This window comes from Molothrus ater, chromosome Z, assembly GCF_012460135.2.
Source record: "Molothrus ater isolate BHLD 08-10-18 breed brown headed cowbird chromosome Z, BPBGC_Mater_1.1, whole genome shotgun sequence".
NCBI lineage: Eukaryota > Metazoa > Chordata > Aves > Passeriformes > Icteridae > Molothrus > Molothrus ater.
In genome coordinates this window covers 667,795-695,731 of record NC_050511.2, presented here as the reverse complement: position 1 = coordinate 695,731, position 27,937 = coordinate 667,795, and the positions used below count along the sequence as shown (strand labels likewise).

The 27,937-nt window shown below is 59.7% G+C and overlaps 1 protein-coding gene across 2 annotated transcripts in view; it reads left to right on the top strand.

Moving 5' to 3' along the window:
• The window catches only part of SMAD4 (SMAD family member 4), a 73,373-nt gene extending 46,847 nt beyond the window's left edge, over positions 1–26,526 (top strand). The window contains exons 6-12 of one of the 2 annotated variants that reach the window (XM_036403636.2): positions 1,182–1,301; positions 1,430–1,540; positions 3,962–4,012; positions 9,129–9,312; positions 19,013–19,181; positions 20,843–20,981; positions 25,474–26,526. In XM_036403636.2, coding sequence (XP_036259529.1) covers positions 1,182–1,301; positions 1,430–1,540; positions 3,962–4,012; positions 9,129–9,312; positions 19,013–19,181; positions 20,843–20,981; positions 25,474–25,685 — 986 coding nt within the window. In that variant the 3' untranslated portion in view covers positions 25,686–26,526. The remainder of the gene's footprint in view (positions 1–1,181; positions 1,302–1,429; positions 1,541–3,961; positions 4,013–9,128; positions 9,313–19,012; positions 19,182–20,842; positions 20,982–25,473) is intronic. The other variant, XM_036403635.2, reaches the window with a different exon arrangement.
• Positions 26,527–27,937: the final 1,411 nt, after the last annotated feature.

Sequence of the window (27,937 nt, the reverse complement as noted above, 5' to 3'; positions counted from 1 at the left end):
ACAGCCCCAGTCAGCATTTCCACAGGGGCGTTGGAGCGCTGCCACGAAGGTTTTGACACCTCTCCCTGTGCCTGGTGCAGTGGGAGGGTTCGCAGCACCGCGTTTGTCAAAATGAAATGCTGCCCAGGGCCAGCCTGCAGGCCAGCAGAGCACCCAGAGCACCCCGAGCACCCCGAGTCCGAGAGCTTTCACACCAAAGATGAGTGAGCCTCGCTGATCTCATTACTGATCCGAATTGTGGGGACGCGGTGCTGTGATACGCCCGTTAATTTCAGCCGATGTGATTTTGGCTAAAAGTACTGATGTTGGTAACTTCACTATGTCTGTATTTGTCTCCAGCAGAGATAAGAAGGGCATGGGTAGTTAATTGTGCTGCCTTTGCACCACACTTTATAAGTCAGTAACCTTTTCTCTTCAGTGCCAGACTTGCTGGAGGCAAGTGGACGTGAAAAAAAAGTCAATTTTTATGTTTTACTGCAAGCTCTCAATATGTTAAATTGTGCTAGCCACACCATTGAGAGTGCAGGTGTAATTGTGAAAGTGTCGGTAAGTTGAGTGTTAATGGCTGAACTGAAGCCTTTTGCAGTCAGATTTTGTTAACCTGTTCTGAAATGTCTGTAGTTTTAATCTTAGATAATTCTTGAAATACTTATTTGAGAGGAGGGAAAGAAGCCGCAGGGGCTTTCTGAGTGCAGTGTTGAGGGCAGCTTTACTGAAGCAGTGTTTACCACAGCGAAATGCTGCCCAGCGTGCTTTGGAGGAGCACGGCTGTGAGTGAGTGTACTCCTTAGGAACGGTAGTTAAAACACGCTGAAAACAAGCAGCTCGCCGCGCCTGTTTGGATTCGCACCAAACCTTTCCAGCCCTGTCACCCAGTAAAACTGTGACATCTCCTCTTCCCTGCCACCCTGAAAAATGGGATGCACCAGGACAGGGTGCGGGTGCTGAGCAGAGCTCCGTGCCCTCCCCTGCTCCTGAAAGGTGAAGGGGTCAGAGTTACCCGATGCGGAGCGCTCTGCCTCGAGCCTCCTGGCGGGCGCAGGAGCGGGACAGAGGCCGGGCCGCGGCGGCGGCGCCCTGCAGTGCCCTGCGCGGGCCGCGCCTTCCTGCCCGCTAGCGCTGAGCTCTTCCTGACCCGCCTTTTGGAACGCTCACGAATAGGTAGTGTGTTCTTTCACCAGGTCAACCTCCCAGTATATTGACAGGTAGCCATAGTGATGGACTCTTACAGATTGCTTCAGGGCCCCAGCCAGGAGCTCAGCAGAATGGGTTCACAGCCCAGCCAGCCACTTACCACCACAGTGAGTATCCCCCCGCTCCTGCGCCTCTCCGCTTCCTCAGCCCGGTTTCCAAAAGCCCAGGAGCAGCAGAGGACGAGCAGGGGATGAGGGCGGCTGGCTCGGGCGCCCAGGGCCGTTTGTCTTTGCAGACAGCACCACCAGCTGGACGGGGAGCCGGACGGCCGCCTACACGCCCAGCATCCCGCACCACCAGAACGGCCACCTGCAGCACCACCCGCCCATGCACCCCGGACACTACTGTAAGCGCCCCCTGGTGTCCCTCTGTCCGCCTGTCCGCCTGTCCTGCCGCCTCTGCCAGCTGCGAGCTGCACTGGCAGCCCCGCTCCTGTGCTCTGTCCCCTCAGAGCATCCTCACATCTGCCTGTGCCCTCAGAGCACCCTCACATCTGCCTGTGCTCTGTCCCCTCAGAGCATCCTCACATCTGCCTGTGCCCTCAGAGCACCCTCACATCTGCCTGTGCCCTGTCCCCTCAGCACCCTCACATCTGCCTGTGCCCTCAGAGCACCCTCACATCTGCCTGTGCTCTGTCCCCTCAGCACCCTCACATCTGCCTGTGCCCTCAGAGCACCCTCACATCTGCCTGTGCTCTGTCCCCTCAGAGCATCCTCACATCTGCCTGTGCCCTGTGCCCTCACAGCCCCTCACATCTGCCTGTGCCCTGTCCCCTCAGCACCCTCACATCTGCCTGTGCCCTGTGCCCTCAGAGCATCCTCACATCTGCCTGTGCCCTGTCCCCTCAGCACCCTCACATCTGCCTGTGCCCTCAGAGCACCCTCACATCTGCCTGTGCTCTGTCCCCTCAGCATCCTCACATCTGCCTGTGCCCTCAGAGCCCCTCACATCTGCCTGTGCCCTCACAGCCCCTCACATCTGCCTGTGCCCTGTGCCCTCACAGCCCCTCACATCTGCCTGTGCCCTCAGAGCATCCTCACATCTGCCTGTCCCCTCAGAGCATCCTCACATCTGCCTGTGCCCTCAGAGCATCCTCACATCTGCCTGTGCCCTGCCCTCACAGCCCCTCACATCTGCCTGTGCCCTGTCCCAGCTGTGCTGGCAGCTCACAGCCAGCTCCAGGGGCTCTCCCCGCTGCAGCAGCACCACCAGGAGCTCGGAGAGATGCAGCAAACCTCAGTGTGGCACCTGAGATTGCTCTGTTACACCCAGGAGAGCTCAGTGTGGCACAGGAAATGGCTCTGTTACACCCAGGAGAGCTCAGTGTGGCACAGGAAATGGCTCTGTTACACCCAGGAAAGCTCAGTGTGGCACCCGAGATTGCTCTGTTACACCCAGGAGAGCTCAGTGTGGCACAGGAAATGGCTCTGTTACACCCAGGAAAGCTCAGTGTGGCACCCGAGATTGCTCTGTTACACCGCATTAACTGAGCAGCACCGCCTGGCCGAGCCTCTCCTGCAAAGCTTGGCAGCCCCACACTGACCCATTTCCCGAGCACAAGAGGAAGCTGATGGTTTTTTCTCTCAAAACTTGGAAATTCTTGCCTGTTTCTGTTTTTTGGAGGTTTTGCAGTCGTGCTAAGCTTTGGAAGGCATGTCCATGCACACTTTAAAAACTGCCAGCTTTAAAGAACGTAGTGAACCTTGCGCAGTGAAGTATTGCCAGTTCACGAATACAGTAGCACACAGACTTGAAAATATTCTTCGTGTAGGAAATAGGACAAGAAACATTTCTTTTAAAGTACAGGAGATGGGGGAAAAAAAGTGGTCAAGCTTCTGTTGTAGGGGTCTAGCACAGGAAATGCACTGTAGGGCTTTAGTAGATAAAAACCTCCTGCACAAATGAAAGGTCTCTAAATCTTGTAGCAAAAAGCTTGAGTAGTTCTTTATTTTCTAATGCAGTTTTTGTTAGAATGTTTCCCCATATTGGAATATATAATATGTATTCTGTATTAGGAGGCAGAGCGCAGATCCTGGTGTAGATCGAGGTGTTGTCAGCGGAGGGGAGAGCGCGCTGTAAATTAACCTTGGAGTGTCTTTTCAGCCTGTGCCTGTCAGTAAAGCCGCGGCTCAGACGCCGTTGTTAGGGTTAATTCCTTCACTCAGCGAGGGCCCCGCTTCCCTCTGGTGTTGCTTGTCAGGGATGGCAGGGTGTGAGGGGCTGCTGTGCAGAGGCTGTAAACGTTCTTGGCACGCGCGTCCCTCCAGAGCGGGTGCCTGTGCCTGGCTGGCGATGCCACACCGAGCTTTCCCTGGGAGCTTTCCCTGGGAGCTTTCCCTGGGAGCTTTCCCCGGGAGCTTTCCCTGGGAGCTTTCCCTGGGAGCTTTCCCCGGGAGCTTTCCCTGGGAGCTTTCCCTGGGAGCTTTCCCTGGGAGCTTTCCCTGGGAGCTTTCCCTGCTTCTCCCGGTGCTTCGGTGCCTGCCCTGACCCCTCGCTGCTGGAATGCCCCGTTGAGCCTCTCCTGCCGCTCCCAGAGGGCACGCACTCGCCCACCATCGTGTGCAGTTTGTTTTTCCTTGGAAGATGTGTCCTCTGGGGCTTCCCCTCCATCCCAAGCGGCTGTTTCTGGTGCTCCAGTCCCCAGCACGCTGGACAGCTTGCGCTGCGGTTGATGGGGGTACCGGGGGGTGGTTTCACAGGGAAGCAGCTTAGGGGAGAAAACCTTGTTTTTGCTGGTGTGAAACTAACTGCTTGTTCTCTCCTCCAGGGCCGGTTCACAACGAACTCGCATTCCAGCCTCCCATATCAAATCACCCTGGTGAGTAAAGCCTGACAGCTGCGGGCGCAGCTCGCGGGAGACGGTGCTGGGAGCAGGAGGGGACCCTTCTTTCCATGAATCCTGTTCTAAACGGGGCACAGCAGCTGTGAGGGGGCTGGGTTCAGGTGCCAGGCTGAGCCGTGCAGCCCCGAGAGCAGCCCTGGGCGGGCTGAGGGTGCCCAGGTGTGTCTGGGCTGAGCCCAGGTGTGTCTGGGGCTGTGCCCAGGTGAGCTGTGCAGCCCTGTGCTGGGTGTGTGTGCCCAGGTGTGTCTGGGCTGTTCCCAGCTGTGTCTGGGCTGTGCCCAGCTGTGTCTGGGCTGTTCCCAGCTGTGTCTGTGCTGTTCCCAGCTGTGTCTGTGGCTGTGCCCAGCTGTGTCTGGGGCTGTTCCCAGCTGTGTCTGGGCTGTTCCCAGCTGTGTCTGGGCTGTGCCCAGCTGTGTCTGGGGTTGTTCCCAGCTGTGTCTGGGCTGTTCCCAGCTGTGTCTGGGCTGTGCCCAGCTGTGTCTGGGGCTGTTCCCAGCTGTGTCTGTGGCTGTTCTCAGCTGTGTCTGGGCTGTTCCCAGCTGTGTCTGGGCTGTTCCCAGCTGTGTCTGGGGCTGTTCCCAGCTGTGTCTGGGCTGTGCCCAGCTGTGTCTGGGCTGTTCCCAGCTGTGTCTGGGGCTGTTCCCAGCTGTGTCTGGGGCTGTTCCCAGCTGTGTCTGGGGCTGTTCCCAGCTGTGTCTGGGCTGTTCCCAGCTGTGTCTGGGGCTGTTCCCAGCTGTGTCTGGGGCTGTTCCCAGCTGTGTCTGAGCTGTTCCCAGCTGTGTCTGGGGCTGTTCCCAGCTGTGTCTGGGCTGTTCCCAGCTGTGTCTGAGCTGTTCCCAGCTGTGTCTGGGGCTGTTCCCAGCTGTGTCTGGGGCTGTTCCCAGCTGTGTCTGAGCTGTTCCCAGCTGTGTCTGGGGCTGTTCCCAGCTGTGTCTGGGCTGTTCCCAGCTGTGTCTGAGCTGTTCCCAGCTGTGTCTGGGGCTGTTCCCAGCTGTGTCTGGGCTGTTCCCAGCTGTGTCTGGGGCTGTTCCCAGCTGTGTCTGGGGCTGTTCCCAGCTGTGTCTGAGCTGTTCCCAGCTGTGTCTGGGGCTGTGCCCAGCTGTGTCTGGGCTGTTCTCAGCTGTGTCTGTGGCTGTGCCCAGCTGTGTCTGGGGCTGTTCCCAGCTGTGTCTGGGCTGTGCCCAGCTGTGTCTGGGCTGTTCCCAGCTGTGTCTGGGGTTGTGCCCAGCTGTGTCTGGGGCTGTTCCCAGCTGTGTCTGTGCTGTTCCCAGCTGTGTCTGGGCTGTTCCCAGCTGTGTCTGGGCTGTTCCCAGCTGTGTCTGTGCTGGGCTGGCTGTTCCCAGCTGTGTCTGAGCTGTTCCCAGCTGTGTCTGGGGCTGTTCCCAGCTGTGTCTGGGGCTGTTCCCAGCTGTGTCTGGGCTGTTCCCAGCTGTGTCTGGGGCTGTTCCCAGCTGTGTCTGGGCTGTTCCCAGCTGTGTCTGGGCTGTTCCCAGCTGTGTCTGGGGCTGTTCCCAGCTGTGTCTGGGCTGTTCCCAGCTGTGTCTGTGGCTGTTCCCAGCTGTGTCTGTGCTGTTCCCAGCTGTGTCTGGGCTGTTCCCAGCTGTGTCTGGGCTGTTCCCAGCTGTGTCTGGGGTTGTGCCCAGCTGTGTCTGGGGCTGTGCCCAGCTGTGTCTGTGCTGTTCCCAGCTGTGTCTGGGCTGTGCCCAGCTGTGTCTGGGCTGTTCCCAGCTGTGTCTGTGCTGGGCTGGCTGTTCCCAGCTGTGTCTGAGCTGTTCCCAGCTGTGTCTGGGGCTGTTCCCAGCTGTGTCTGGGGTTGTGCCCAGCTGTGTCTGGGCTGTGCCCAGGTGTGTCTGTGCTGTGCCCAGCTGTGTCTGGGCTGTGCCCAGGTGTGTCTGTGCTGTTCCCAGCTGTGTCTGTGCTGTTCCCAGCTGTGTCTGTGGCTGTGCCCAGCTCTGTCTGGCCCCATTCCAAGCCCCTCCAGGCCCCGCAGCCCTGCAAGGGAAGGCGTTGTCCTTCCTGCATCTTGTGCTGCTGCTCCTCTCTGGCCCTCATGGAAGCTCACCATGGCTTCACCTGGCGGTTCAGGGGGTCCCTCTTCTGTCCAAGCTCTCTCTGCTTCGGGTACAAGGTGATATTTTGTGTTTAACAACAATAACACTGTTCCCTGCAGAGGTGGAGCTACAAAGTTGAAAAGCCAAAAAGTTAAACTTGTTTTTACCCAGACATTACAGCAGTGCCAGGAATTGAATGTTGGTAACTGCCGGGTGAAGTTAACTGTGGCTGGATCGTGTTTCCCGTTGTTTGGTGGTGATTTCACCCTCTCAAGTCCTCGTTGCCCAGAGCAGCTGGGCTGCCCCAGCCCGGGAGCGTCCCAGGCCAGGCTGGAGCGCCCTGGGTGCCCGTGGCAGGTTTGGAATGAGCTGAGCCCCAAGGTCCCTCCTGACCCAGCCCAGCCTGGCATCCTGGGATTTGCTGGTGCTGCCCGGCTGTGCTCCCCTCGGTGGAAATGGACCCTTGCAGGCAGCAGAGGTGCTGAGCTCCCCAGAACCCTCCGTGGCCAGAGCTTATGGCAGCTCTGGGTGTGCAGACGCAGCAGCCAGGGCTGTGACAGGCGGCATCCCTGGGTGTGCAGACACAGCAATCACAGCGCACAGCAGCCAGGGCTGTGACAGGCTGCTCTGGGTGTGCAGACACAGCAGCCACGGGTGTGACAGGCAGCATCCCTGGGTGTGCAGACACAGCAGCCAGGGCTGTGACAGGCGGCATCCCTGGGTGTGCAGACACAGCAGCCACGGGTGTGACAGGCTGCTCTGGGTGTGCAGACACAGCAGCCACGGGTGTGACAGGCAGCATCCCTGGGTGTGCAGACACAGCAATCACAGCACACAGCAGCCAGGGCTGTGACAGGCTGCTCTGGGTGTGCAGACACAGCAGCCACGGGTGTGACAGGCTGCTCTGGGTGTGCAGACACAGCAATCACAGCGCACAGCAGCCAGGGCTGTGACAGGCTCCTCTGGGTGTGCAGACACAGCAGCCACGGGTGTGACAGGCTGCTCTGGGTGTGCAGACACAGCAATCACAGCGCACAGCAGCCAGGGCTGTGACAGGCTGCTCTGGGTGTGCAGACACAGCAATCACAGCGCACAGCAGCCAGGGCTGTGACAGGCTGCTCTGGGTGTGCAGACACAGCAGCCAGGGCTGTGACTGGCATCCCTGGGTGTGCAGACACAGCAGCCAGGGCTGTGACTGGCATCCCTGGGTGTGCAGACACAGCAGCCACGGGTGTGACAGGCAGCATCCCTGGGTGTGCAGACACAGCAGCCAGGGCTGTGACAGGCTGCTCTGGGTGTGCAGAGGCGATTGGCACTCGTGCAGGAAATCTCCGGGTGTGCCTGGCCAGCTGTCGGTGCCTGCGGGGCTGTTTGGGACTCAGGGCAAGGCCCAGGAGCCCGGCTCTGCTTTCCTCACCAGGCCGATTGCCGCAGAAGCCGTCCCTCCTTTGCGGCCAGCCTCCCGAATGCGTGGCAGGCGTTGGGGGCAGCCCTGTGCTCTCAGGCTCTCCGAGCACGCCGTTGTGTCGCTGCCTCGTTCGTGCCCCCTGGCTCTGCCCTGGCCCGGGCCGTGTCCGCTCAGCGTCCGTCTCTGTGTTCTTGCGCCCGTGCTGCTGCCCAGCCCCGGCAGCCGCTGGCCCCTGCTGAGCTGACACGGGTGCGTGTCGCTGACGCCCTTCATGGAAAACCCTCTGCCAGGATCCTTTCTCCTGAGGAGCTGGGAAGCTTCAGCTTCTCCACGCTTTGCTGCTTTGGAATGTGACCTGGAGAACTGTTTACCCAGCGCGTGAATTGTTTTTACTTGGTGACCAATGGCAGCCACCTGTGTCGAGGCTGCGAGCCGTCACAAGATTTTATTGTCATTCCTTTCTTCCCTTTCCTTCTGATGAAATCCTTTCTTCCATTCTTTTAGTACAGTTTTAATATATCACTTTCTTTTAATATAATAAAAGATCTTTTTTAAATTTAAAAAGATCTTTTAAAGATTTAAAGATATGTATTTATTTTATTAAATATAATTAAATTATATTTAATATAAATATAATTGTCTTTAATATATCATAAATAATATCATAATTATCATAATATATCATAATATTTAATATATTTAAAATAATATATAATATATATTTATATATAAATATATATTTATATATAATCATATAATTATTATAAGCATAATAATTATATTATTAATATTTATATATTATATTATGTTTAATATTTAATACAATATCATAATAATTATTGTGATTATCATAATATATCATAATATTTAATATATTTAAAATAATATATATATAAATATATTTATATATAATCATATAATTATTATAAGCATAATAATTATACAATTATATTATTAATATTTATATATTATATAATATTTAATACTTAATATAATATCATAATGATTATCATAATTATCATAATGTATCATAAAATAATATGATGAAATCAGCCTTCTGAGGCACAGAGTCAAGATTCTCATCTCCCCCCTCGTCCCGGGCCCCCTGAGAACACCCCCAGAGGTGCAGAGGGGTCCCCGGTCCCTGCGCCAGAGCTGTGCCGGGGCTGCTGTGGGTGCAGATGGCTTCCCACACCTGGCGGGGCAGCGAGCCACTCCTGCAGGGGCTGAGGCGCAGCAGCCTCGGCCGGGCGCGGGCCGGGATGCAGGCAATGCGCGGGTGCTGCCGCGGGCCGGGCACGTGCCGGGATGCAGGCAATGCGCGGGTGCTGCCGCGGGCCGGGCACGTGCCGGGATGCAGGCAATGCGCGGCTGCTGCTGCGGGCCGGGCGCGGGCCGGGATGCAGGCAATGCGCGGGTGCTGCCTCGGCCGGGCGCGTGCCGGGATGCAGGCAATGCGCGGGTGCTGCCTCGGGCCGGGATGCAGGCAATGCGCGGGTGCTGCCACGGGCCGGGCACGTGCCGGGCTGCAGGCAATGCGCGGGTGCTGCCGCGGGCCGGGATGCAGGCAATGCGCGGGTGCTGGCGCGGGCCGGGCGCTCTGCGGCGCGCTCACGGCTCTGTTGTTGTCCAGCCCCAGAGTACTGGTGCTCCATCGCCTACTTTGAGATGGACGTGCAGGTCGGGGAGACCTTCAAGGTGCCCTCCAGCTGCCCCATTGTCACCGTGGACGGGTACGTGGATCCCTCCGGAGGGGACCGCTTCTGCCTGGGACAGCTGTCCAACGTGCACAGAACAGAGGCCATCGAGAGAGCGAGGTACCCTGGCCCTCCATCCCTGCCTCTGGAACCTGGCACTGCCCAGGGTGTGCCCTGTGTGCCATGGGAGTGTGTGAGTGTCTGTGTGAGTGACCCCAGTGTGCCCTGTGTGCCATGGGAGTGTGTGAGTGTCGGTGTGAGTGACCCCAGTGTGCCCTGTGTGCCATGGGAGTGTGTGAGTGTCGGTGTGAGTGACCCCAGTGTGCCCTGGGGTGTGTGTCAATGTCTGTGTGAGTGACCCCAGTGTGCTGGGAGTGTGCCCTGGGGTGTGTGTGAGTGACCCCAGTGTGCCCTGTGTGTGTGTGTGTGTGTGTGAGTGTGTGAGTGTCGGTGTGAGTGACCCCAGTGTGCCCTGTGTGTGTGTGTGAGTGTGTGAGTGTCGGTGTGAGTGACCCCAGTGTGCCCTGTGTGTGTGTGTGAGTGTGTGAGTGTCGGTGTGAGTGACCCCAGTGTGCCCTGTGAGTGTCGGTGTGAGTGACCCCAGTGTGCCCTGTGTGTGCCCTGTGTGCCATGGGAGTCTGTGAGTGTCTGTGTGAGTGACCCCTGTGTGCCCTGTGTGTGTGTGAGTGACCCCAGTGTGCCCTGTGTGAGTGACCCCAGTGTGCTGGGAGTGTGCCCTGGGGTGTGTGTGAGTGACCCCAGTGTGCCCTGGGGTGTGTGTGAGTGACCCCAGCTGTGTCCCTGTGCTGCCCCTGTGTGTGTGCAGGTGGATTTGAGCTCTGCACACCGTGTGCAGGTTTTCCAGAGGAGCAGGGAAAGGCAGGCACGGAGCTGTTGGGCTCTCACGCCTTCTTGCCTTGCCTGTGCTGCCCTTTGAACTGGAAGCACACAGAACCGAAGGCAATCCTGCAGCTTTTTTTTCTTCTCTTTGGGAGATGGAAGAAAACGATGCCTTGTCTCCAGAAATGTCACACTGTGACAGTCAAAGCCAAACAAACGAGTGAAACGTGGCTTTGTGGGTGTTGCAGAGTGACTCTGAGACACAGAGCACTTGTGGGGCTTGCGGACGTGCCTGTGTTGGTGTCCCGGGTGCTGCTGTGTGATCGGCTGTGCCTGTGTGTGCTCAGCTGTGCCTGTGTGTGTGCTCAGCTGTGCCTGTGTGTGTGCTCAGCTGTGCCTGTGTGTGTGCTCAGCTGTGCCTGTGTGTGCTCAGCTGTGCCTGTGTGTGCTCAGCTGTGCCTGTGTGTGTGCTCAGCTGTGCTGCTGTGTGTGCTCAGCTGTGCTGCTGTGTGATCGGCTGTGCCTGTGCTGCTGTGTGTGTGCTCAGCTGTGCCTGTGTGTGTGCTCAGCTGTGCCTGTGTGTGCTCAGCTGTGCCTGTGTGTGTGCTCAGCTGTGCCTGTGTGTGTGCTCAGCTGTGCCTGTGTGTGCTCAGCTGTGCCTGTGTGTGCTCAGCTGTGCCTGTGTGTGTGCTCAGCTGTGCCTGTGTGTGTGCTCAGCTGTGCTGTGTGTGTGCTCAGCTGTGCCTGTGTGTGTGCTCAGCTGTGCCTGTGTGTGCTGAGCTGTGCCTGTGTGTGTGCTCAGCTGTGCTGCTGTGTGATCGGCTGTGCCTGTGTGTGTGCTCAGCTGTGCCTGTGTGTGTGCTCAGCTGTGCTGCTGTGTGCTCAGCTGTGCCTGTGTGTGTGCTCAGCTGTGCCTGTGTGTGTGCTCAGCTGTGCTGCTGTGTGTGTGCTCAGCTGTGCCTGTGTGTGTGCTGAGCTGTGCCTGTGTGTGTGCTCAGCTGTGCCTGTGTGTGCTCAGCTGTGCTGCTGTGTGTGCTCAGCTGTGCCTGTGTGTGCTCAGCTGTGCTGCTGTGTGTGCTCAGCTGTGCCTCTGTGTGTGCTCAGCTGTGCCTGTGTGTGTGCTCAGCTGTGCCTGTGTGTGTGCTCAGCTGTGCTGCTGTGTGCTCAGCTGTGCCTGTGTGTGCTCAGCTGTGCCTGTGTGTGTGCTCAGCTGTGCTGCTGTGTGTGCTCAGCTGTGCTGCTGTGTGTGTGCTCAGCTGTGCTGCTGTGTGTGCTCAGCTGTGCCTGTGTGTGCTCAGCTGTGCTGTGTGTGCTCAGCTGTGCCTGTGTGTGTGCTCAGCTGTGCCTGTGTGTGTGCTCAGCTGTGCCTGTGTGTGTGCTCAGCTGTGCCTGTGTGTGTGCTCAGCTGTGCTGTGTGTGTGCTCAGCTGTGCTGCTGTGTGTGTGCTCAGCTGTGCCTGTGTGTGTGCTCAGCTGTGCCTGTGTGTGCTGAGCTGTGCCTGTGTGTGTGCTCAGCTGTGCCTGTGTGTGTGCTCAGCTGTGCTGCTGTGTGTGCTCAGCTGTGCTGCTGTGTGTGCTCAGCTGTGCTGCTGTGTGTGCTCAGCTGTGCTGCTGTGTGTGCTCAGCTGTGCTGCTGTGTGTGCTCAGCTGTGCCTGTGTGTGTGCTCAGCTGTGCCTGTGTGTGTGCTCAGCTGTGCCTGTGTGTGCTCAGCTGTGCCTGTGTGTGTGCTCAGCTGTGCTGTGTGTGTGCTCAGCTGTGCTGCTGTGTGATCGGCTGTGCTGCTGTGTGTGCTCAGCTGTGCCTGTGTGTGTGCTCAGCTGTGCCTGTGTGTGTGCTCAGCTGTGCCTGTGTGTGTGCTCAGCTGTGCTGCTGTGTGTGTGCTCAGCTGTGCTGCTGTGTGTGCTCAGCTGTGCCTGTGTGTGCTCAGCTGTGCCTGTGTGTGTGCTCAGCTGTGCCTGTGTGTGCTCAGCTGTGCCTGTGTGTGCTCGGCTGTGCTGCTGTGTGTGCTCAGCTGTGCCTGTGTGTGCTCGGCTGTGCTGCTGTGTGTGTGCTCAGCTGTGCCTGTGTGTGTGCTCAGCTGTGCCTGTGTGTGCTCAGCTGTGCCTGTGTGTGTGCTCAGCTGTGCCTGTGTGTGCTCAGCTGTGCCTGTGTGTGCTCAGCTGTGCCTGTGTGTGCTGAGCTGTGCCTGTGTGTGTGCTCAGCTGTGCCTGTGTGTGTGCTCAGCTGTGCCTGTGTGTGCTCAGCTGTGCCTGTGTGTGTGCTCAGCTGTGCTGCTGTGTGTGCTCAGCTGTGCTGCTGTGTGTGCTCAGCTGTGCTGTGTGATCGGCTGTGCTGCTGTGTGCTCAGCTGTGCTGCTGTGTGTGCTCAGCTGTGCCTGTGTGTGTGCTCAGCTGTGCCTGTGTGTGTGCTCAGCTGTGCTGCTGTGTGTGCTCAGCTGTGCCTGTGTGTGTGCTCAGCTGTGCCTGTGTGTGCTCAGCTGTGCTGCTGTGTGTGTGCTCAGCTGTGCTGCTGTGTGTGCTCAGCTGTGCCTGTGTGTGCTCAGCTGTGCTGCTGTGTGTGCTCAGCTGTGCCTGTGTGTGTGCTCAGCTGTGCCTGTGTGTGTGCTGAGCTGTGCCTGTGTGTGTGCTCAGCTGTGCTGTGTGTGTGCTCAGCTGTGCTGTGTGTGTGCTCAGCTGTGCTGCTGTGTGTGCTCAGCTGTGCCTGTGTGTGCTGAGCTGTGCCTGTGTGTGCTCAGCTGTGCCTGTGTGTGTGCTCAGCTGTGCCTGTGTGTGCTCAGCTGTGCTGGTGTGTGTGCTCAGCTGTGCCTGTGTGTGTGCTCAGCTGTGCCTGTGTGTGTGCTCAGCTGTGCCTGTGTGTGCTCAGCTGTGCTGCTGTGTGTGCTCAGCTGTGCTGCTGTGTGTGTGCTCAGCTGTGCTGCTGTGTGTGTGCTGAGCTGTGCCTGTGTGTGTGCTCAGCTGTGCCTGTGTGTGCTCAGCTGTGCTGCTGTGTGTGCTCAGCTGTGCCTGTGTGTGCTCAGCTGTGCCTGTGTGTGTGCTCAGCTGTGCCTGTGTGTGCTCAGCTGTGCTGCTGTGTGTGCTCAGCTGTGCCTGTGTGTGTGCTCAGCTGTGCCTGTGTGTGCTCTGCTGTGCCTGTGTGTGTGCTCAGCTGTGCCTGTGTGTGCTGAGCTGTGCCTGTGTGTGCTGAGCTGTGCCTCTGTGTGTGCTCAGCTGTGCTGCTGTGTGTGCTCAGCTGTGCCTGTGTGTGTGCTGAGCTGTGCCTGTGTGTGCTCAGCTGTGCCTGTGTGTGTGCTCAGCTGTGCTGCTGTGTGTGTGCTCAGCTGTGCTGCTGTGTGTGCTCAGCTGTGCCTGTGTGTGTGCTCAGCTGTGCCTGTGTGTGTGCTCAGCTGTGCTGCTGTGTGTGTGCTCAGCTGTGCCTGTGTGTGTGCTCAGCTGTGCCTGTGTGTGTGCTCAGCTGTGCTGTGTGTGTGCTCAGCTGTGCCTGTGTGTGTGCTGAGCTGTGCCTGTGTGTGTGCTCAGCTGTGCTGCTGTGTGTGTGCTCAGCTGTGCTGCTGTGTGTGTGCTCAGCTGTGCCTGTGTGTGCTCAGCTGTGCCTGTGTGTGCTGAGCTGTGCCTGTGTGTGCTCAGCTGTGCCTGTGTGTGCTGAGCTGTGCCTGTGTGTGCTCAGCTGTGCCTGTGTGTGCTCAGCTGTGCTGCTGTGTGTGCTCAGCTGTGCTGCTGTGTGTGCTCAGCTGTGCCTGTGTGTGTGCTCAGCTGTGCCTGTGTGTGCTCAGCTGTGCCTGTGTGTGCTCAGCTGTGCTGCTGTGTGTGCTCAGCTGTGCTGCTGTGTGTGCTCAGCTGTGCCTGTGTGTGTGCTCAGCTGTGCCTGTGTGTGCTCAGCTGTGCTGCTGTGTGTGCTCAGCTGTGCCTGTGTGTGCTCAGCTGTGCCTGTGTGTGTGCTCAGCTGTGCCTGTGTGTGCTCAGCTGTGCCTGTGTGTGTGCTCAGCTGTGCCTGTGTGTGTGCTCAGCTGTGCCTGTGTGTGTGCTCAGCTGTGCCTGTGTGTGTGCTCAGCTGTGCTGTGTGTGTGCTCAGCTGTGCTGCTGTGTGTGTGCTCAGCTGTGCTGTGTGTGTGCTCAGCTGTGCCTGTGTGTGTGCTCAGCTGTGCTGCTGTGTGTGCTCAGCTGTGCCTGTGTGTGTGCTCAGCTGTGCTGCTGTGTGTGTGCTCAGCTGTGCTGCTGTGTGTGCTCAGCTGTGCTGCTGTGTGTGTGCTCAGCTGTGCCTGTGTGTGTGCTCAGCTGTGCTGCTGTGTGTGCTCAGCTGTGCCTGTGTGTGTGCTCAGCTGTGCTGTGTGTGCTCAGCTGTGCTGCTGTGTGTGCTCAGCTGTGCTGTGTGTGTGCTCAGCTGTGCCTGTGTGTGTGCTGAGCTGTGCCTGTGTGTGTGCTCAGCTGTGCTGCTGTGTGTGTGCTCAGCTGTGCTGCTGTGTGTGCTCAGCTGTGCTGCTGTGTGTGCTCAGCTGTGCTGTGTGTGTGCTCAGCTGTGCCTGTGTGTGTGCTCAGCTGTGCCTGTGTGTGCTCAGCTGTGCCTGTGTGTGTGCTCAGCTGTGCTGCTGTGTGTGTGCTCAGCTGTGCTGTGTGTGTGCTCAGCTGTGCCTGTGTGTGTGCTCAGCTGTGCTGCTGTGTGTGCTCAGCTGTGCTGCTGTGTGTGTGCTCAGCTGTGCCTGTGTGTGTGCTCAGCTGTGCTGTGTGTGTGCTCAGCTGTGCTGCTGTGTGTGCTCAGCTGTGCTGCTGTGTGTGCTCAGCTGTGCTGTGTGTGTGCTCAGCTGTGCTGCTGTGTGTGCTCAGCTGTGCTGCTGTGTGTGCTCGGCTGTGCTGCTGTGTGTGTGCTCAGCTGTGCCTGTGTGTGCTCAGCTGTGCCTGTGTGTGCTCAGCTGTGCTGCTGTGTGTGCTCAGCTGTGCCTGTGTGTGTGCTCAGCTGTGCCTGTGTGTGTGCTCAGCTGTGCTGTGTGTGTGCTCAGCTGTGCTGCTGTGTGTGTGCTCAGCTGTGCTGTGTGTGTGCTCAGCTGTGCCTGTGTGTGTGCTCAGCTGTGCTGCTGTGTGTGCTCAGCTGTGCCTGTGTGTGCTCAGCTGTGCTGCTGTGTGTGCTCAGCTGTGCTGCTGTGTGTGTGCTCAGCTGTGCCTGTGTGTGTGCTCAGCTGTGCTGCTGTGTGTGCTCAGCTGTGCCTGTGTGTGTGCTCAGCTGTGCTGTGTGTGCTCAGCTGTGCCTGTGTGTGTGCTCAGCTGTGCCTGTGTGTGTGCTCAGCTGTGCTGCTGTGTGTGTGCTCAGCTGTGCCTGTGTGTGTGCTCAGCTGTGCCTGTGTGTGTGCTCAGCTGTGCTGTGTGTGTGCTCAGCTGTGCCTGTGTGTGTGCTGAGCTGTGCCTGTGTGTGTGCTCAGCTGTGCTGCTGTGTGTGTGCTCAGCTGTGCTGCTGTGTGTGCTCAGCTGTGCTGCTGTGTGTGCTCAGCTGTGCTGCTGTGTGTGCTCAGCTGTGCCTGTGTGTGCTCAGCTGTGCCTGTGTGTGTGCTCAGCTGTGCCTGTGTGTGTGCTGAGCTGTGCCTGTGTGTGTGCTCAGCTGTGCTGCTGTGTGTGCTCAGCTGTGCTGCTGTGTGTGTGCTCAGCTGTGCTGCTGTGTGTGCTCAGCTGTGCCTGTGTGTGTGCTCAGCTGTGCTGCTGTGTGTGTGCTCAGCTGTGCTGTGTGTGCTCAGCTGTGCCTGTGTGTGTGCTCAGCTGTGCTGCTGTGTGTGCTCAGCTGTGCTTGTGTGTGTGCTCAGCTGTGCCTGTGTGTGTGCTCAGCTGTGCTGTGTGTGTGCTCAGCTGTGCTGCTGTGTGTGCTCAGCTGTGCTGCTGTGTGTGCTCAGCTGTGCTGTGTGTGTGCTCAGCTGTGCTGCTGTGTGTGCTCAGCTGTGCCTGTGTGTGTGCTCAGCTGTGCTGCTGTGTGTGCTCAGCTGTGCCTGTGTGTGCTCAGCTGTGCTGCTGTGTGTGCTCAGCTGTGCTGCTGTGTGTGCTCAGCTGTGCCTGTGTGTGTGCTCAGCTGTGCCTGTGTATGCTCAGCTGTGCCTGTGTGTGTGCTCAGCTGTGCCTGTGTGTGCTCAGCTGTGCTGCTGTGTGTGCTCAGCTGTGCCTGTGTGTGTGCTCAGCTGTGCTGCTGTGTGTGCTCAGCTGTGCCTGTGTGTGTGCTCAGCTGTGCCTGTGTGTGTGCTCAGCTGTGCTGCTGTGTGTGCTCAGCTGTGCTGTGTGTGTGCTCAGCTGTGCCTGTGTGTGCTCAGCTGTGCCTGTGTGTGCTCAGCTGTGCCTGTGTGTGTGCTCAGCTGTGCCTGTGTGTGTGCTCAGCTGTGCCTGTGTGTGCTCAGCTGTGCTGCTGTGTGTGCTCAGCTGTGCTGCTGTGTGTGCTCAGCTGTGCCTGTGTGTGCTCAGCTGTGCCTGTGTGTGCTCAGCTGTGCCTGTGTGTGTGCTCAGCTGTGCCTGTGTGTGCTCAGCTGTGCCTGTGTGTGCTCAGCTGTGCTGCTGTGTGTGCTCAGCTGTGCTGCTGTGTGTGTGCTCAGCTGTTCTGCTGTGTGTGCTCAGCTGTGCCTGTGTGTGTGCTCAGCTGTGCCTGTGTGTGCTCAGCTGTGCTGCTGTGTGTGCTCAGCTGTGCTGCTGTGTGTGCTCAGCTGTGCCTGTGTGTGCTCAGCTGTGCCTGTGTGTGTGCTCAGCTGTGCCTGTGTGTGTGCTCAGCTGTGCCTGTGTGTGTGCTCAGCTGTGCTGCTGTGTGTGCTCAGCTGTGCCTGTGTGTGTGCTCAGCTGTGCTGCTGTGTGTGCTCAGCTGTGCCTGTGTGTGTGCTCAGCTGTGCTGCTGTGTGTGCTCAGCTGTGCCTGTGTGTGTGCTCAGCTGTGCCTGTGTGTGTGCTCAGCTGTGCCTGTGTGTGCTGAGCTGTGCCTGTGTGTGCTCAGCTGTGCTGCTGTGTGTGCTCAGCTGTGCCTGTGTGTGTGCTCAGCTGTGCCTGTGTGTGCTCAGCTGTGCCTGTGTGTGCTGAGCTGTGCCTGTGTGTGTGCTCGGCTGTGCTGCTGTGTGTGTGCTCAGCTGTGCTGCTGTGTGTGCTCAGCTGTGCCTGTGTGTGCTGAGCTGTGCCTGTGTGTGCTCAGCTGTGCCTGTGTGTGTGCTCAGCTGTGCCTGTGTGTGTGCTCAGCTGTGCTGCTGTGTGTGTGCTCAGCTGTGCCTGTGTGTGTGCTCAGCTGTGCCTGTGTGTGCTGAGCTGTGCCTGTGTGTGTGCTCAGCTGTGCTGCTGTGTGTGCTCAGCTGTGCCTGTGTGTGCTCAGCTGTGCCTGTGTGTGCTCAGCTGTGCTGCTGTGTGTGTGCTCAGCTGTGCCTGTGTGTGCTCAGCTGTGCCTGTGTGTGTGCTCAGCTGTGCCTGTGTGTGTGCTCAGCTGTGCCTGTGTGTGCTCAGCTGTGCTGCTGTGTGTGCTCAGCTGTGCCTGTGTGTGTGCTCAGCTGTGCTGTGTGTGCTCAGCTGTGCTGCTGTGTGTGCTCAGCTGTGCCTGTGTGTGCTCAGCTGTGCTGCTGTGTGTGTGCTCAGCTGTGCCTGTGTGTGTGCTCAGCTGTGCCTGTGTGTGTGCTCAGCTGTGCCTGTGTGTGCTCAGCTGTGCTGCTGTGTGTGCTCAGCTGTGCCTGTGTGTGCTCAGCTGTGCCTGTGTGTGTGCTCAGCTGTGCCTGTGTGTGCTCAGCTGTGCTGCTGTGTGTGCTCAGCTGTGCCTGTGTGTGTGCTCAGCTGTGCTGCTGTGTGTGCTCAGCTGTGCTGCTGTGTGTGCTCAGCTGTGCCTGTGTGTGCTCAGCTGTGCCTGTGTGTGCTCAGCTGTGCCTGTGTGTGTGCTCAGCTGTGCCTGTGTGTGCTCAGCTGTGCTGCTGTGTGTGCTCAGCTGTGGCTGAGGCTGCAGCCTGTGCTGCCACCCCTTCCAGGGGCTGCTGCACGTGTGTGCAGTGTGTGCAGCGTGTGCAGTGCCGCTGACAGCGCGTTTCCCTGCAGGTGTGTGCACTGTGTGCAGTGTGTGCAGAGCTGCTGACAGCCCTGCTGCCCTGCAGGTGTGTGCAGTGTGTGCAGTGTGTGCAGCCCCGCTGCCCTGCAGGTGTGTGCAGTGTGTGCAGTGTGTGCAGTCCCGCTGCCCTGCAGGTGTGTGCGGTGCTGACAGCGTGTTTCCCTGCAGGTGTGTGCACTGTGTGCAGTGTGTGCAGTGTGTGCAGCCCCGCTGCCCTGCAGGTGTGTGCGGTGCTGACAGCGCGTTTCCCCGCAGGTGTGTGCAGTGTGTGCAGCCCCGCTGCCCTGCAGGTGTGTGCGGTGCTGACAGCGCGTTTCCCTGCGGGTGTGTGCAGTGTGTGCAGTGTGTGCAGTGTGTGCGGTGCTGACAGCGCGTTTCCCCGCAGGTGTGTGCAGTGTGTGCAGCCCCGCTGCCCTGCAGGTGTGTGCGGTGCTGACAGCGCGTTTCCCTGCGGGTGTGTGCAGTGTGTGCAGTGTGTGCAGTGTGTGCGGTGCTGACAGCGCGTTTCCCCGCAGGTGTGTGCAGTGTGTGCAGCCCCGCTGCCCTGCAGGTGTGTGCGGTGCTGACAGCGCGTTTCCCTGCGGGTGTGTGCAGTGTGTGCAGTGTGTGCAGTGTGTGCGGTGCTGACAGCGCGTTTCCCTGCAGGTGTGTGCAGTGTGTGCAGTGCTGACAGCGCGTTTCCCTGCAGGTGTGTGCACTGTGTGCAGTGTGTGCAGTCCCGCTGCCCTGCAGGTGTGTGCAGTGTGTGCAGTGTGTGCAGTGTGTGCAGTGTGTGCAGTGCTGACAGCGCGTTTCCCCGCAGGTGTGTGCAGTGTGTGCAGCCCCGCTGCCCTGCAGGTGTGTGCAGTGTGTGCAGTGTGTGCAGCCCCGCTGCCCTGCAGGTGTGTGCAGTGTGTGCAGTGTGTGCAGTCCCGCTGCCCTGCAGGTGTGTGCAGTGCTGACAGCGCGTTTCCCTGCAGGTTGCACATCGGCAAGGGCGTGCAGCTGGAGTGCAAGGGCGAGGGCGACGTGTGGGTGCGCTGCCTGAGCGACCACGCCGTGTTCGTGCAGAGCTACTACCTGGACAGGGAGGCGGGCAGGGCCCCCGGCGACGCCGTGCACAAGATCTACCCCAGCGCCTACATCAAGGTGGGTCACCGCTGCCACGGGCAGAGGCCAGCGCGTCCCTGCGCTCACACACCCTGGCACAGAGCCCAGCCTGCCCCCGTGGGCTTGGTTGTGAGCCCTGGAGCAAGTTACCCACCTGAGATGGAACATCGCAAAGCCATGACAAATAAAGTAGAAAATAAAGTAGACAGATACCCACCTTTTCGGGGTGGAAAAGCAGATTTTGGGGTTTTTAGAATGGGGGTTCAGGGGGCAAGATGGAGGAATATGGGCATGTCCAGCCTTTCTCCTTCTTCTTCTTGGCCTCCATGTTCTGCTGTGATGGTGGCACTTTGGGATTGGCTTAGAGTAGAAGCTCACTGTCTAACGTAGATGATAGGTATGGGAAAGTTATTGTAAACATTGTACAGGTAGCTTTTAGTATAAAGACATAACAGCAGTGTGCCTCTGTCTGACCTGCTGGACAGACCTCAGCAGGACAGGAGAAAGAATTTTATAGATAAGATGCAATAGACAACCTTGAGGCCAAGAAATGAAGAGCCCTGACTCCCTCTTCAAGCCCCAGGCTGGGAAAAGAGACTTTCTAATGCATCTCGGGGTCACTTTGACCAGCTAGAGACCCTGACAGGAGGCATTTATAATAAATAAATATTTACATAAAGCCAACCCCACCTTCAGAATCCCTAACAAGTTCCATTTGTCGTTCACCTAGAGGTGACTTTAGAAATGACTCTGAACTGAAGGTGTCATCTGGGCACTATGAGAGTGGGGTTTGTACTTCGTCACAAGCAGCTTTGGTAGCAGTGCTTTATATTTTTAGCCTAACAGGTTTAAATTAACTGCAGCTAAAATTTTCAGCCTTGTGTTTCTTGGAAAAGAACATAATCTGTTTCTTTTCTCCCAAAAAAAGCAGAGTTGTGAAAGTAAATATAAATGCAGCAGAAGTGTAGGGCGTGTGTCGAAGTGCCGTGAACGTGAGGTGACACAGGGTCAGAGAAAGCTGCACAACACAAATCGTTTTGAGGAGGCTCTTACCCGGGTGTGCCTCTGACAGACTGTGAGCTCACGCAGACAAGCCACCCTCGCAAAAAGCCGCTCTCGTGTTCACCTGCTGGGAGCTCGCAGTGGTTTGGGGTTGGAGGCGGCTGTGCAGGGAGGGTGAAAGGAACCCCACGCGCCCTGTGCCTGAGCTTTCTAACATAAAAACAGAGTTCTGACCGTGCATGGTGGCAAGGAGTGGCCCCAGAGGTACAGAATGCCCCAGCCTGAGACCCGCAGCCCTGCGCTGTCGGTTGTTGGTGCTTCCCTCACGCAGACCCCGCCGCACTCCAGTGCGATAACGTGGGACCCGCTGGCTTTTTTAACTTACATGCCCGTTTTTCTGGAAATCCTGGGATTTAACAGAGAAGCGGGGGTTTGATCTGCCTGTGGCGCCCTTCAGACTGTGGTCTGCACAAGGTCCTGCTCGGGGCAGTGCTGGTGACAGCACGAGCAGAGTCCGTAGGGATTGGGTCAGGGCTGGAAGTGCTGGGCATGCCGGGGTGGGGGAAGAACTGCTGCTGGCGGGGACAGCCCGGGCTGGGCTGGGCAGGGCTGGGCCAGGCTGGGCAGGGCTGGGCCAGGCTGGGCCGGGCTGGGCCGGCCCGAGGGGCAGCGGTGACCCGTGCGTGTTCGTGTTGCAGGTGTTCGACCTGCGGCAGTGCCACCGGCAGATGCAGCAGCAGGCGGCCACCGCCCAGGCCGCCGCCGCAGCGCAGGCCGCAGCCGTGGCCGGCAACATCCCGGGGCCCGGCTCCGTGGGAGGCATCGCCCCCGCCATCAGTGAGTGCCGGGGACACCGCGGGGACACCGCGGGACGCTGGGGTGGGGCGGGGACACCGCGGGACGCTGGGGTGGGGCGGGGACACTGCGGGGACACTGGGGTGGGGCGGGGACACTGCGGGGACACCGCGGGGACACCAGGGGGACACTGCGGGGACACCACGGGGACACTGGGGTGGCACAGGGACACTGCAGGGACACCACGGGGACACCACGGGGACACCACGGGGACACTGCGGGGACACTGCGGGGACACTGCGGGGACACTGGAGTGGCACAGGGACGCTGCAGGGACACCGTGGGGACACCACGGGGACACCAGGGGGACACTGCGGGGACACTGGGGTGGGGTGGGGACACTGTGGGGACACCGCGGGGACACCAGGGGGACACTGGGGTGGGACGGGGACCCATGGCTGGGGCACAGCGGGGCTGTCACTGACCTCTGCCATGGTGTGGGGCACAGCGGGGCTGTCACTGACCCCTGCCCAGCACAGTGACCATGGCTGGGGCACAGCGGGGCTGTCACTGACCCCTGCCATGGCTGGGGCACAGCGGGGCTGTCACTGACCCCTGCCCAGCACAGTGACCGTGGCTGGGGCACAGCGGGGCTGTCACTGACCCCTGCCATGGCTGGGGCACAGCGGGGCTGTCACTGACCCCTGCCCAGCACAGTGACCATGGCTGGGGCACAGCGGGGCTGTCACTGACCCCTGCCATGGCTGGGGCACAGCGGGGCTGTCACTGACCCCTGCCCAGCACAGTGACCATGGCTGGGGCACAGCGGGGCTGTCACTGACCCCTGCCCAGCACAGTGACCATGGCTGGGGCACAGCGGGGCTGTCACTGACCCCTGCCATGGCTGGGGCACAGCGGGGCTGTCACTGACCCCTGCCCAGCACAGTGACCATGGCTGGGGCACAGCGGGGCTGTCACTGACCCCTGCCATGGCTGGGGCACAGCGGGGCTGTCACTGACCCCTGCCCAGCACAGTGACCATGGCTGGGGCACAGCGGGGCTGTCACTGACCCCTGCCCAGCACAGTGACCATGGCTGGGGCACAGCGGGGCTGTCACTGACCCCTGCCCAGCACAGTGACCATGGCTGGGGCACAGCGGGGCTGTCACTGACCCCTGCCATGGCTGGGGCACAGCGGGGCTGTCACTGACCCCTGCCCAGCACAGTGACCATGGCTGGGGCACAGCGGGGCTGTCACTGACCCCTGCCCAGCACAGTGACCATGGCTGGGGCACAGCGGGGCTGTCACTGACCCCTGCCATGGCTGGGGCACAGCGGGGCTGTCACTGACCCCTGCCCAGCACAGTGACCATGGCTGGGGCACAGCGGGGCTGTCACTGACCCCTGCCATGGCTGGGGCACAGCGGGGCTGTCACTGACCCCTGCCCAGCACAGTGACCATGGCTGGGGCACAGCGGGGCTGTCACTGACCCCTGCCCAGCACAGTGACCATGGCTGGGGCACAGCGGGGCTGTCACTGACCCCTGCCCAGCACAGTGACCATGGCTGGGGCACAGTGGGGCTGTCACTGACCCCTGCCATGGTGTGGGGCACAGCGGGGCTGTCACTGACCCCTGCCCAGCACAGTGACCATGGCTGGGGCACAGCGGGGCTGTCACTGACCCCTGCCCAGCACAGTGACCATGGCTGGGGCACAGCGGGGCCGCGTCCTCGGCCCAGCCCCTGCCCCACGCTGCCCTCGCCCCACGGTGTTCGGGCAGGGCTGTGTGTGGCCGTGGCTGCTCCGTGTCCCCCAGCACAGCAGAGAACAGAGTCTCTGTGCAAGGTCACCCAGCCACAAACACAGGCACTGCTGGCTCTCAGAGCCCAGCTTGAGAAATGTGCTCCTGTTGGAGCTGATCCAAACACCTCTGCAGACACATCACGGGTCGCTGGGCCCTTGGCCAGGTGTGGGAACACTGCTGCTGAGGATCTTGAGGAGGGCTGGGGCTGGTTTTTTCTCTTTTTTATTACTGTTATTCTGGGCTGGCGTTGCCCTAGTTCCTAAATTCTGGATTCTTGAAGTTGTTCCAAGGTACTTTAGAGCTGTGAGTGCTTAGGTGAGTCAGGCTTGCCCTGTGTGCCACGGGATTCCTTGTGCTGCCCTGTGGCTCCCTGCAGCTGCCCTGCAAATTGTTGAAGGCGTTTTGGGGAAAGTTTGTCACTTCTTTCTCTTAGCCATACTTGTGATTTGAAATCTGGCAGCTGTGTTTACCTTTCTGCTGTGTCAGCCGGGGGTGGTGCTGCTTTAATCCAGCCTCCTGCGGGTGCCCAGCCTGAGTTGTCTCACTGAAAATGCAGCACTCGGCAAACCTCGGAATAAGCATTTTGTGACTGGGTTTCCTAAGTGTGATTGGCATACATTGTGTCCTGTGAAGCACTTGGGTTTCATCCCGTCTGCTTTGTGTAGGGGCGGATTTTGGGCTCTTGGCAATTAGGAATTGCTGGCTGGGAGGGTGGGCAGGCCCTGGCCCAGGGTGCCCAGAGCAGCTGTGGCTGCCCCTGGATCCCTGGCAGTGTCCCAGGCCAGGCTGGATGGGGCTTGGAGCAGCCTGGGACAGTGGAAGGGGTCCCTGCCATGGCAGGGGTGGCGCTGGGTGGGCTCTGAGGTCCCTCTGACCCAAACCCACTCCATGGTTCTGACTGCAGAGTTTTGTGTCTCAGCACCGTTTGAGGTGGCAGAACGCTGTGAAAGCTGAAACTGCAGGACATGCAAAGGAACGGGTGCAGGACATGCAAAGGAACGGGTGCAGGACATGCAAAGGAACAGGTGCAGGACATGCAAAGGAACGGGTGCAGGACATGCAAAGGAACAGGTGCAGGACATGCAGCGGGGATGTGGCAGCGAGGGCTGGCCTGGCTGGGTGACAGGGAGGTGTGCATGGAGCAGAGCCAGGGAGGTGTGAAGGGACAGGAGTGACAGGACACTGTGACAGTGTGACAGGCAGGGAGGTGTGAAGGGACAGGAGTGACAGGACAGTGTGACAGGCAGGGAGGTGTGAAGGGACAGGTGTGACAGGACAGTGTGACAGGCAGGGAACTGTGGCAGGCAGGAGGTGTGAAGGGACAGGCAAGAGGAGTGACAGGGCAGGTGTGAAGGACAGGACAGGACAGGAGGTGTGAAGGACAGGGAGGTGTGACAGGCCAGGCCAGACCAGGAGGGTGTGATGGGACAGGTGTGCCGGGCCAGGTGTGCCAGGCCAGGTGTGCCAGGCCAGGTGTCCCAGGCCAGGTGTGCCAGGCCAGGCCAGGCCAGGTGTGCCAGGCCAGGTGTGCCAGGCCGGGTGTGCCAGGCCAGGTGTGCCAGGCCAGGCCAGGCCAGGTGTGCCAGGCCAGGTGTGCCAGGCCAGGTGTGCCAGGCCAGGTGTCCCAGGCCAGGTGTGCCAGGCCAGGCCAGGCCAGGTGTGCCAGGCCAGGTGTGCCAGGCCAGGTGTGCCAGGCCGGGCGTGTGTGCCAGGCCAGGTGTCCCAGGCCAGGTGTCCCAGGCCAGGTGTGCCAGGCCGGGCGTGTGTGCCAGGCCAGGTGTGCCAGGCCAGGCTGGGCCAGGTGTGCCAGGCCAGGTGTGCCGGGCCGGGCGTGTGTGCCAGGCCAGGCCGGGCCAGGTGTGCCAGTCCAGGTGTGCCAGGCCGGGTGTGCCGGGCCAGGTGTCCCAGGCCAGGTGTGCCGGGCCAGGTGTGCCGGGCCGGGTGTGCCAGGCCAGGTGTGCCAGGCCAGGTGTGCCAGGCCGGGTGTGCCAGGCCGGGTGTGCCAGGCCAGGCCGGGCCAGGCCGGGTGTCCCAGGCCAGGTGTGCCAGGCCAGGTGTGCCAGGCCGGGTGTGCCAGGCCAGGTGTGCCAGGCCGGGTGTGCCAGGCCAGGCCGGGCCAGGTGTGCCAGGCCGGGTGTGCCAGGCCAGGTGTGCCAGGCCGGGTGTGCCAGGCCAGGCCGGGCCAGGCCAGGTGTCCCAGGCCAGGTGTCCCAGGCCAGGTGTGCCAGGCCAGGTGTGCCAGGCCGGGTGTGCCAGGCCAGGCCGGGCCAGGTGTGCCAGGCCGGGTGTGCCAGGCCAGGCGGGTGTGCCAGGCCAGGTGTCCCAGGCCAGGTGTCCCAGGCCAGGTGTGCCAGGCCAGGTGTGCCAGGCCAGGTGTGCCAGGCCGGGTGTGCCAGGCCAGGCCGGGCCAGGTGTGCCAGGCCGGGTGTGCCAGGCCAGGCGGGTGTGCCAGGCCAGGTGTCCCAGGCCAGGTGTCCCAGGCCAGGTGTGCCAGGCCAGGTGTGCCAGGCCAGGTGCGCCAGGCCGGGTGTGCCAGGCCAGGCCGGGCCAGGTGTGCCAGGCCGGGTGTGCCAGGCCAGGCGGGTGTCCCAGGCCAGGTGTCCCAGGCCAGGTGTGCCGGGCCAGGTGGGTGTCCCAGGCCAGGTGTCCCAGGCCAGGTGCGCCAGGCCGGGCCGGAGGTGGCGCCGCTGTGCCCCGCCCGGCCCCTGACCGTGCCCTGCTCTCGCCAGGCCTGTCGGCGGCGGCCGGGATCGGCGTGGACGACCTGCGGCGGCTGTGCATCCTGAGGATGAGCTTTGTCAAGGGCTGGGGCCCGGACTACCCGCGGCAGAGCATCAAGGAGACGCCGTGCTGGATCGAGATCCACCTGCACCGCGCGCTGCAGCTGCTGGACGAGGTGCTGCACACCATGCCCATCGCCGACCCGCAGCCCCTGGACTGAGCGCCTGTAAAACGCCCCGAGCTGCCGCCCCCGCCGACGCTCCACTTCCTCCTGCTTAACCTCTCTAAACAGGTTTTAAAAATGTGTTTGCCGCCTTGCTCTTAGCAGAACGCGCCTGAACGTGCGGGATTTGGATTTCAGTTATCTCCAGAAACTCAGTAGTCGTAACACAGGGCCTGACGTGGAAGGTAAATGATTTATAGAGACTTCACAGAGCTGGGTTTGTTCCCTTTGAAACTCTCCTTCCCTACGGTGGCATCTTGGTGATCAGCCTCACGGGAGCCTTTTGTATGCAGAATATATATTATATATATATTTATATCTGAAAATTCCTTCTAGTAGTTAAAAACATTTACCTTGTAGCGACTTTAAATTCCAGCTGATTTGTGATATTCTGTTTAGGGAACAGTAGTTAACAGAAGACTTCTTTATTTTGTTGATGATCACGTTACGATTTTTCCAGGTTAAAGCCTCGCAGCTGCCAAAAAGTGAGGGGATGACACATACCTTGTTGTCATTGATCAAAAAATTCTTTTAGTTTTTGAAAAAAAAAAACCAGAAGACATCCTAGATTTTTATTTATGTAGCCATGTGAGTTTAAAACACTAAAGGAAATGGATGCTTTGAGTGTGGGCGCTCGGTTTGAGGTGAAACACCCCAATGCCTGCAGCATTGCCACTGAAATTGGCTCGTGAGTGCCTGATGGCAGGAGCGTGTTTTCATGATTACTACTGGCCTCTGTGGATCCACTCAGCAAACCCCCCAGCATGTATCATGGGTAAATCTGCATGACTCTTTTACTTGCATATATCATGGAAGTGTGTACGGTAATCCATCCGCATTTGGACTGGGTTTTTGTCTCTGTTCACCATTTCCACTCAGGGCAAGATGGCAAACCTGTTTTTATACCTCCCGGTTATTTCAGCCCTGTGCCATCGGTGACCGCGCCAAGGGGCAATGGCTCCGTGCAGAGAGAGAGGTGCTGGGCTCCCCCTGGGCTCTGGGGCACAGCTCAGCCCCTGGGCTCCCCCTGGGCTCTGGGGCACAGCTCATCCATCCTGGGCTCTGGGGCACAGCTCATCCATCCTGAGCTCATCCATGCTGGGCTCTGGGGCACAGCTCATCCATCCTGGGCTCTGGGGCACAGCTCATCCATGCTGGGCTCATCCATCCTGGGCTCTGGGGCACAGCTCATCCATCCTGGGCTCTGGGGCACAGCTCATCCATGCTGGGCTCATCCATCCTGGGCTCTGGGGCACAGCTCATCCATCCTGGGCTCTGGGGCACAGCTCAGCCCCTGTGCTCATCCATCCTGGGCTCTGGGGCACAGCTCATCCATCCTGGGCTCTGGGGCACAGCTCATCCATCCTGGGCTCTGGGGCACAGCAGCAGCTCTGCCTTGCCCTGCCTGCAGCACCAATGAAAGGATGGACCCCCCTGTCAGCCGGTTCAATTTGGTTCTGACGTGTGGCTACGCCCCGAGACGGCTGCTCTGAGCCCTGGGGCTCCCCCCGCCAGGGCAGCCCAGCCCTGGGGTCCCTGGGCTCCAGTCCCTGCTGGGTCCCTCTGGCTCGAGCTCACTGGGAAACACGGCCAGCTCCTGCCTTCACTGCTCCTTTACCTGGGAGGGAGAGCCTCTCCTGGGATCTGTGCTCCTGGCACAGGGAGCAGGGGCTGCCCCGAGCTCCTGGCACGGTCAACAGGGAGCAGGGGCTGCCCTGAGCTCCTGGCACAGTGAGCAGGGAGCAGGGGCTGCCCTGGCTCATGCGGAGAGTGAGCAGGGAGCAGGGGCTGCCCTGAGCTCCTGGCACGGTCAACAGGGAGCAGGGGCTGCCCTGGCTCATGCGGAGAGTGAGCAGGGAGCAGGGGCTGCCCTGAGCTCCTGGCACAGTGAGCAGGGAGCAGACGCTGCCCTGAGCTCCTGGCACAGTGAGCAGGGAGCAGACGCTGCCCTGAGCTCCTGGCACAGTGAGCAGGGAGCAGGGGCTGCCCTGAGCTCCTGGCACGGTCAACAGGGAGCAGGGGCTGCCCTGAGCTCATGCGGAGAGTGAGGAGGGAGCAGGGGCTGCCCTGAGCTCCTGGCACAGTGAGCAGGGAGCAGGGGCTGCCCCGAGCTCCTGGCACAGTGAGCAGGGAGCAGGGGCTGCCCTGAGCTCATGCAGAGAGTGAGCAGGGAGCAGGGGCTGCCCTGAGCTCAGGCAGAGAGTGAGGAGGGAGCAGGGGCTGCCCTGAGCTCCTGGCACAGTGAGGAG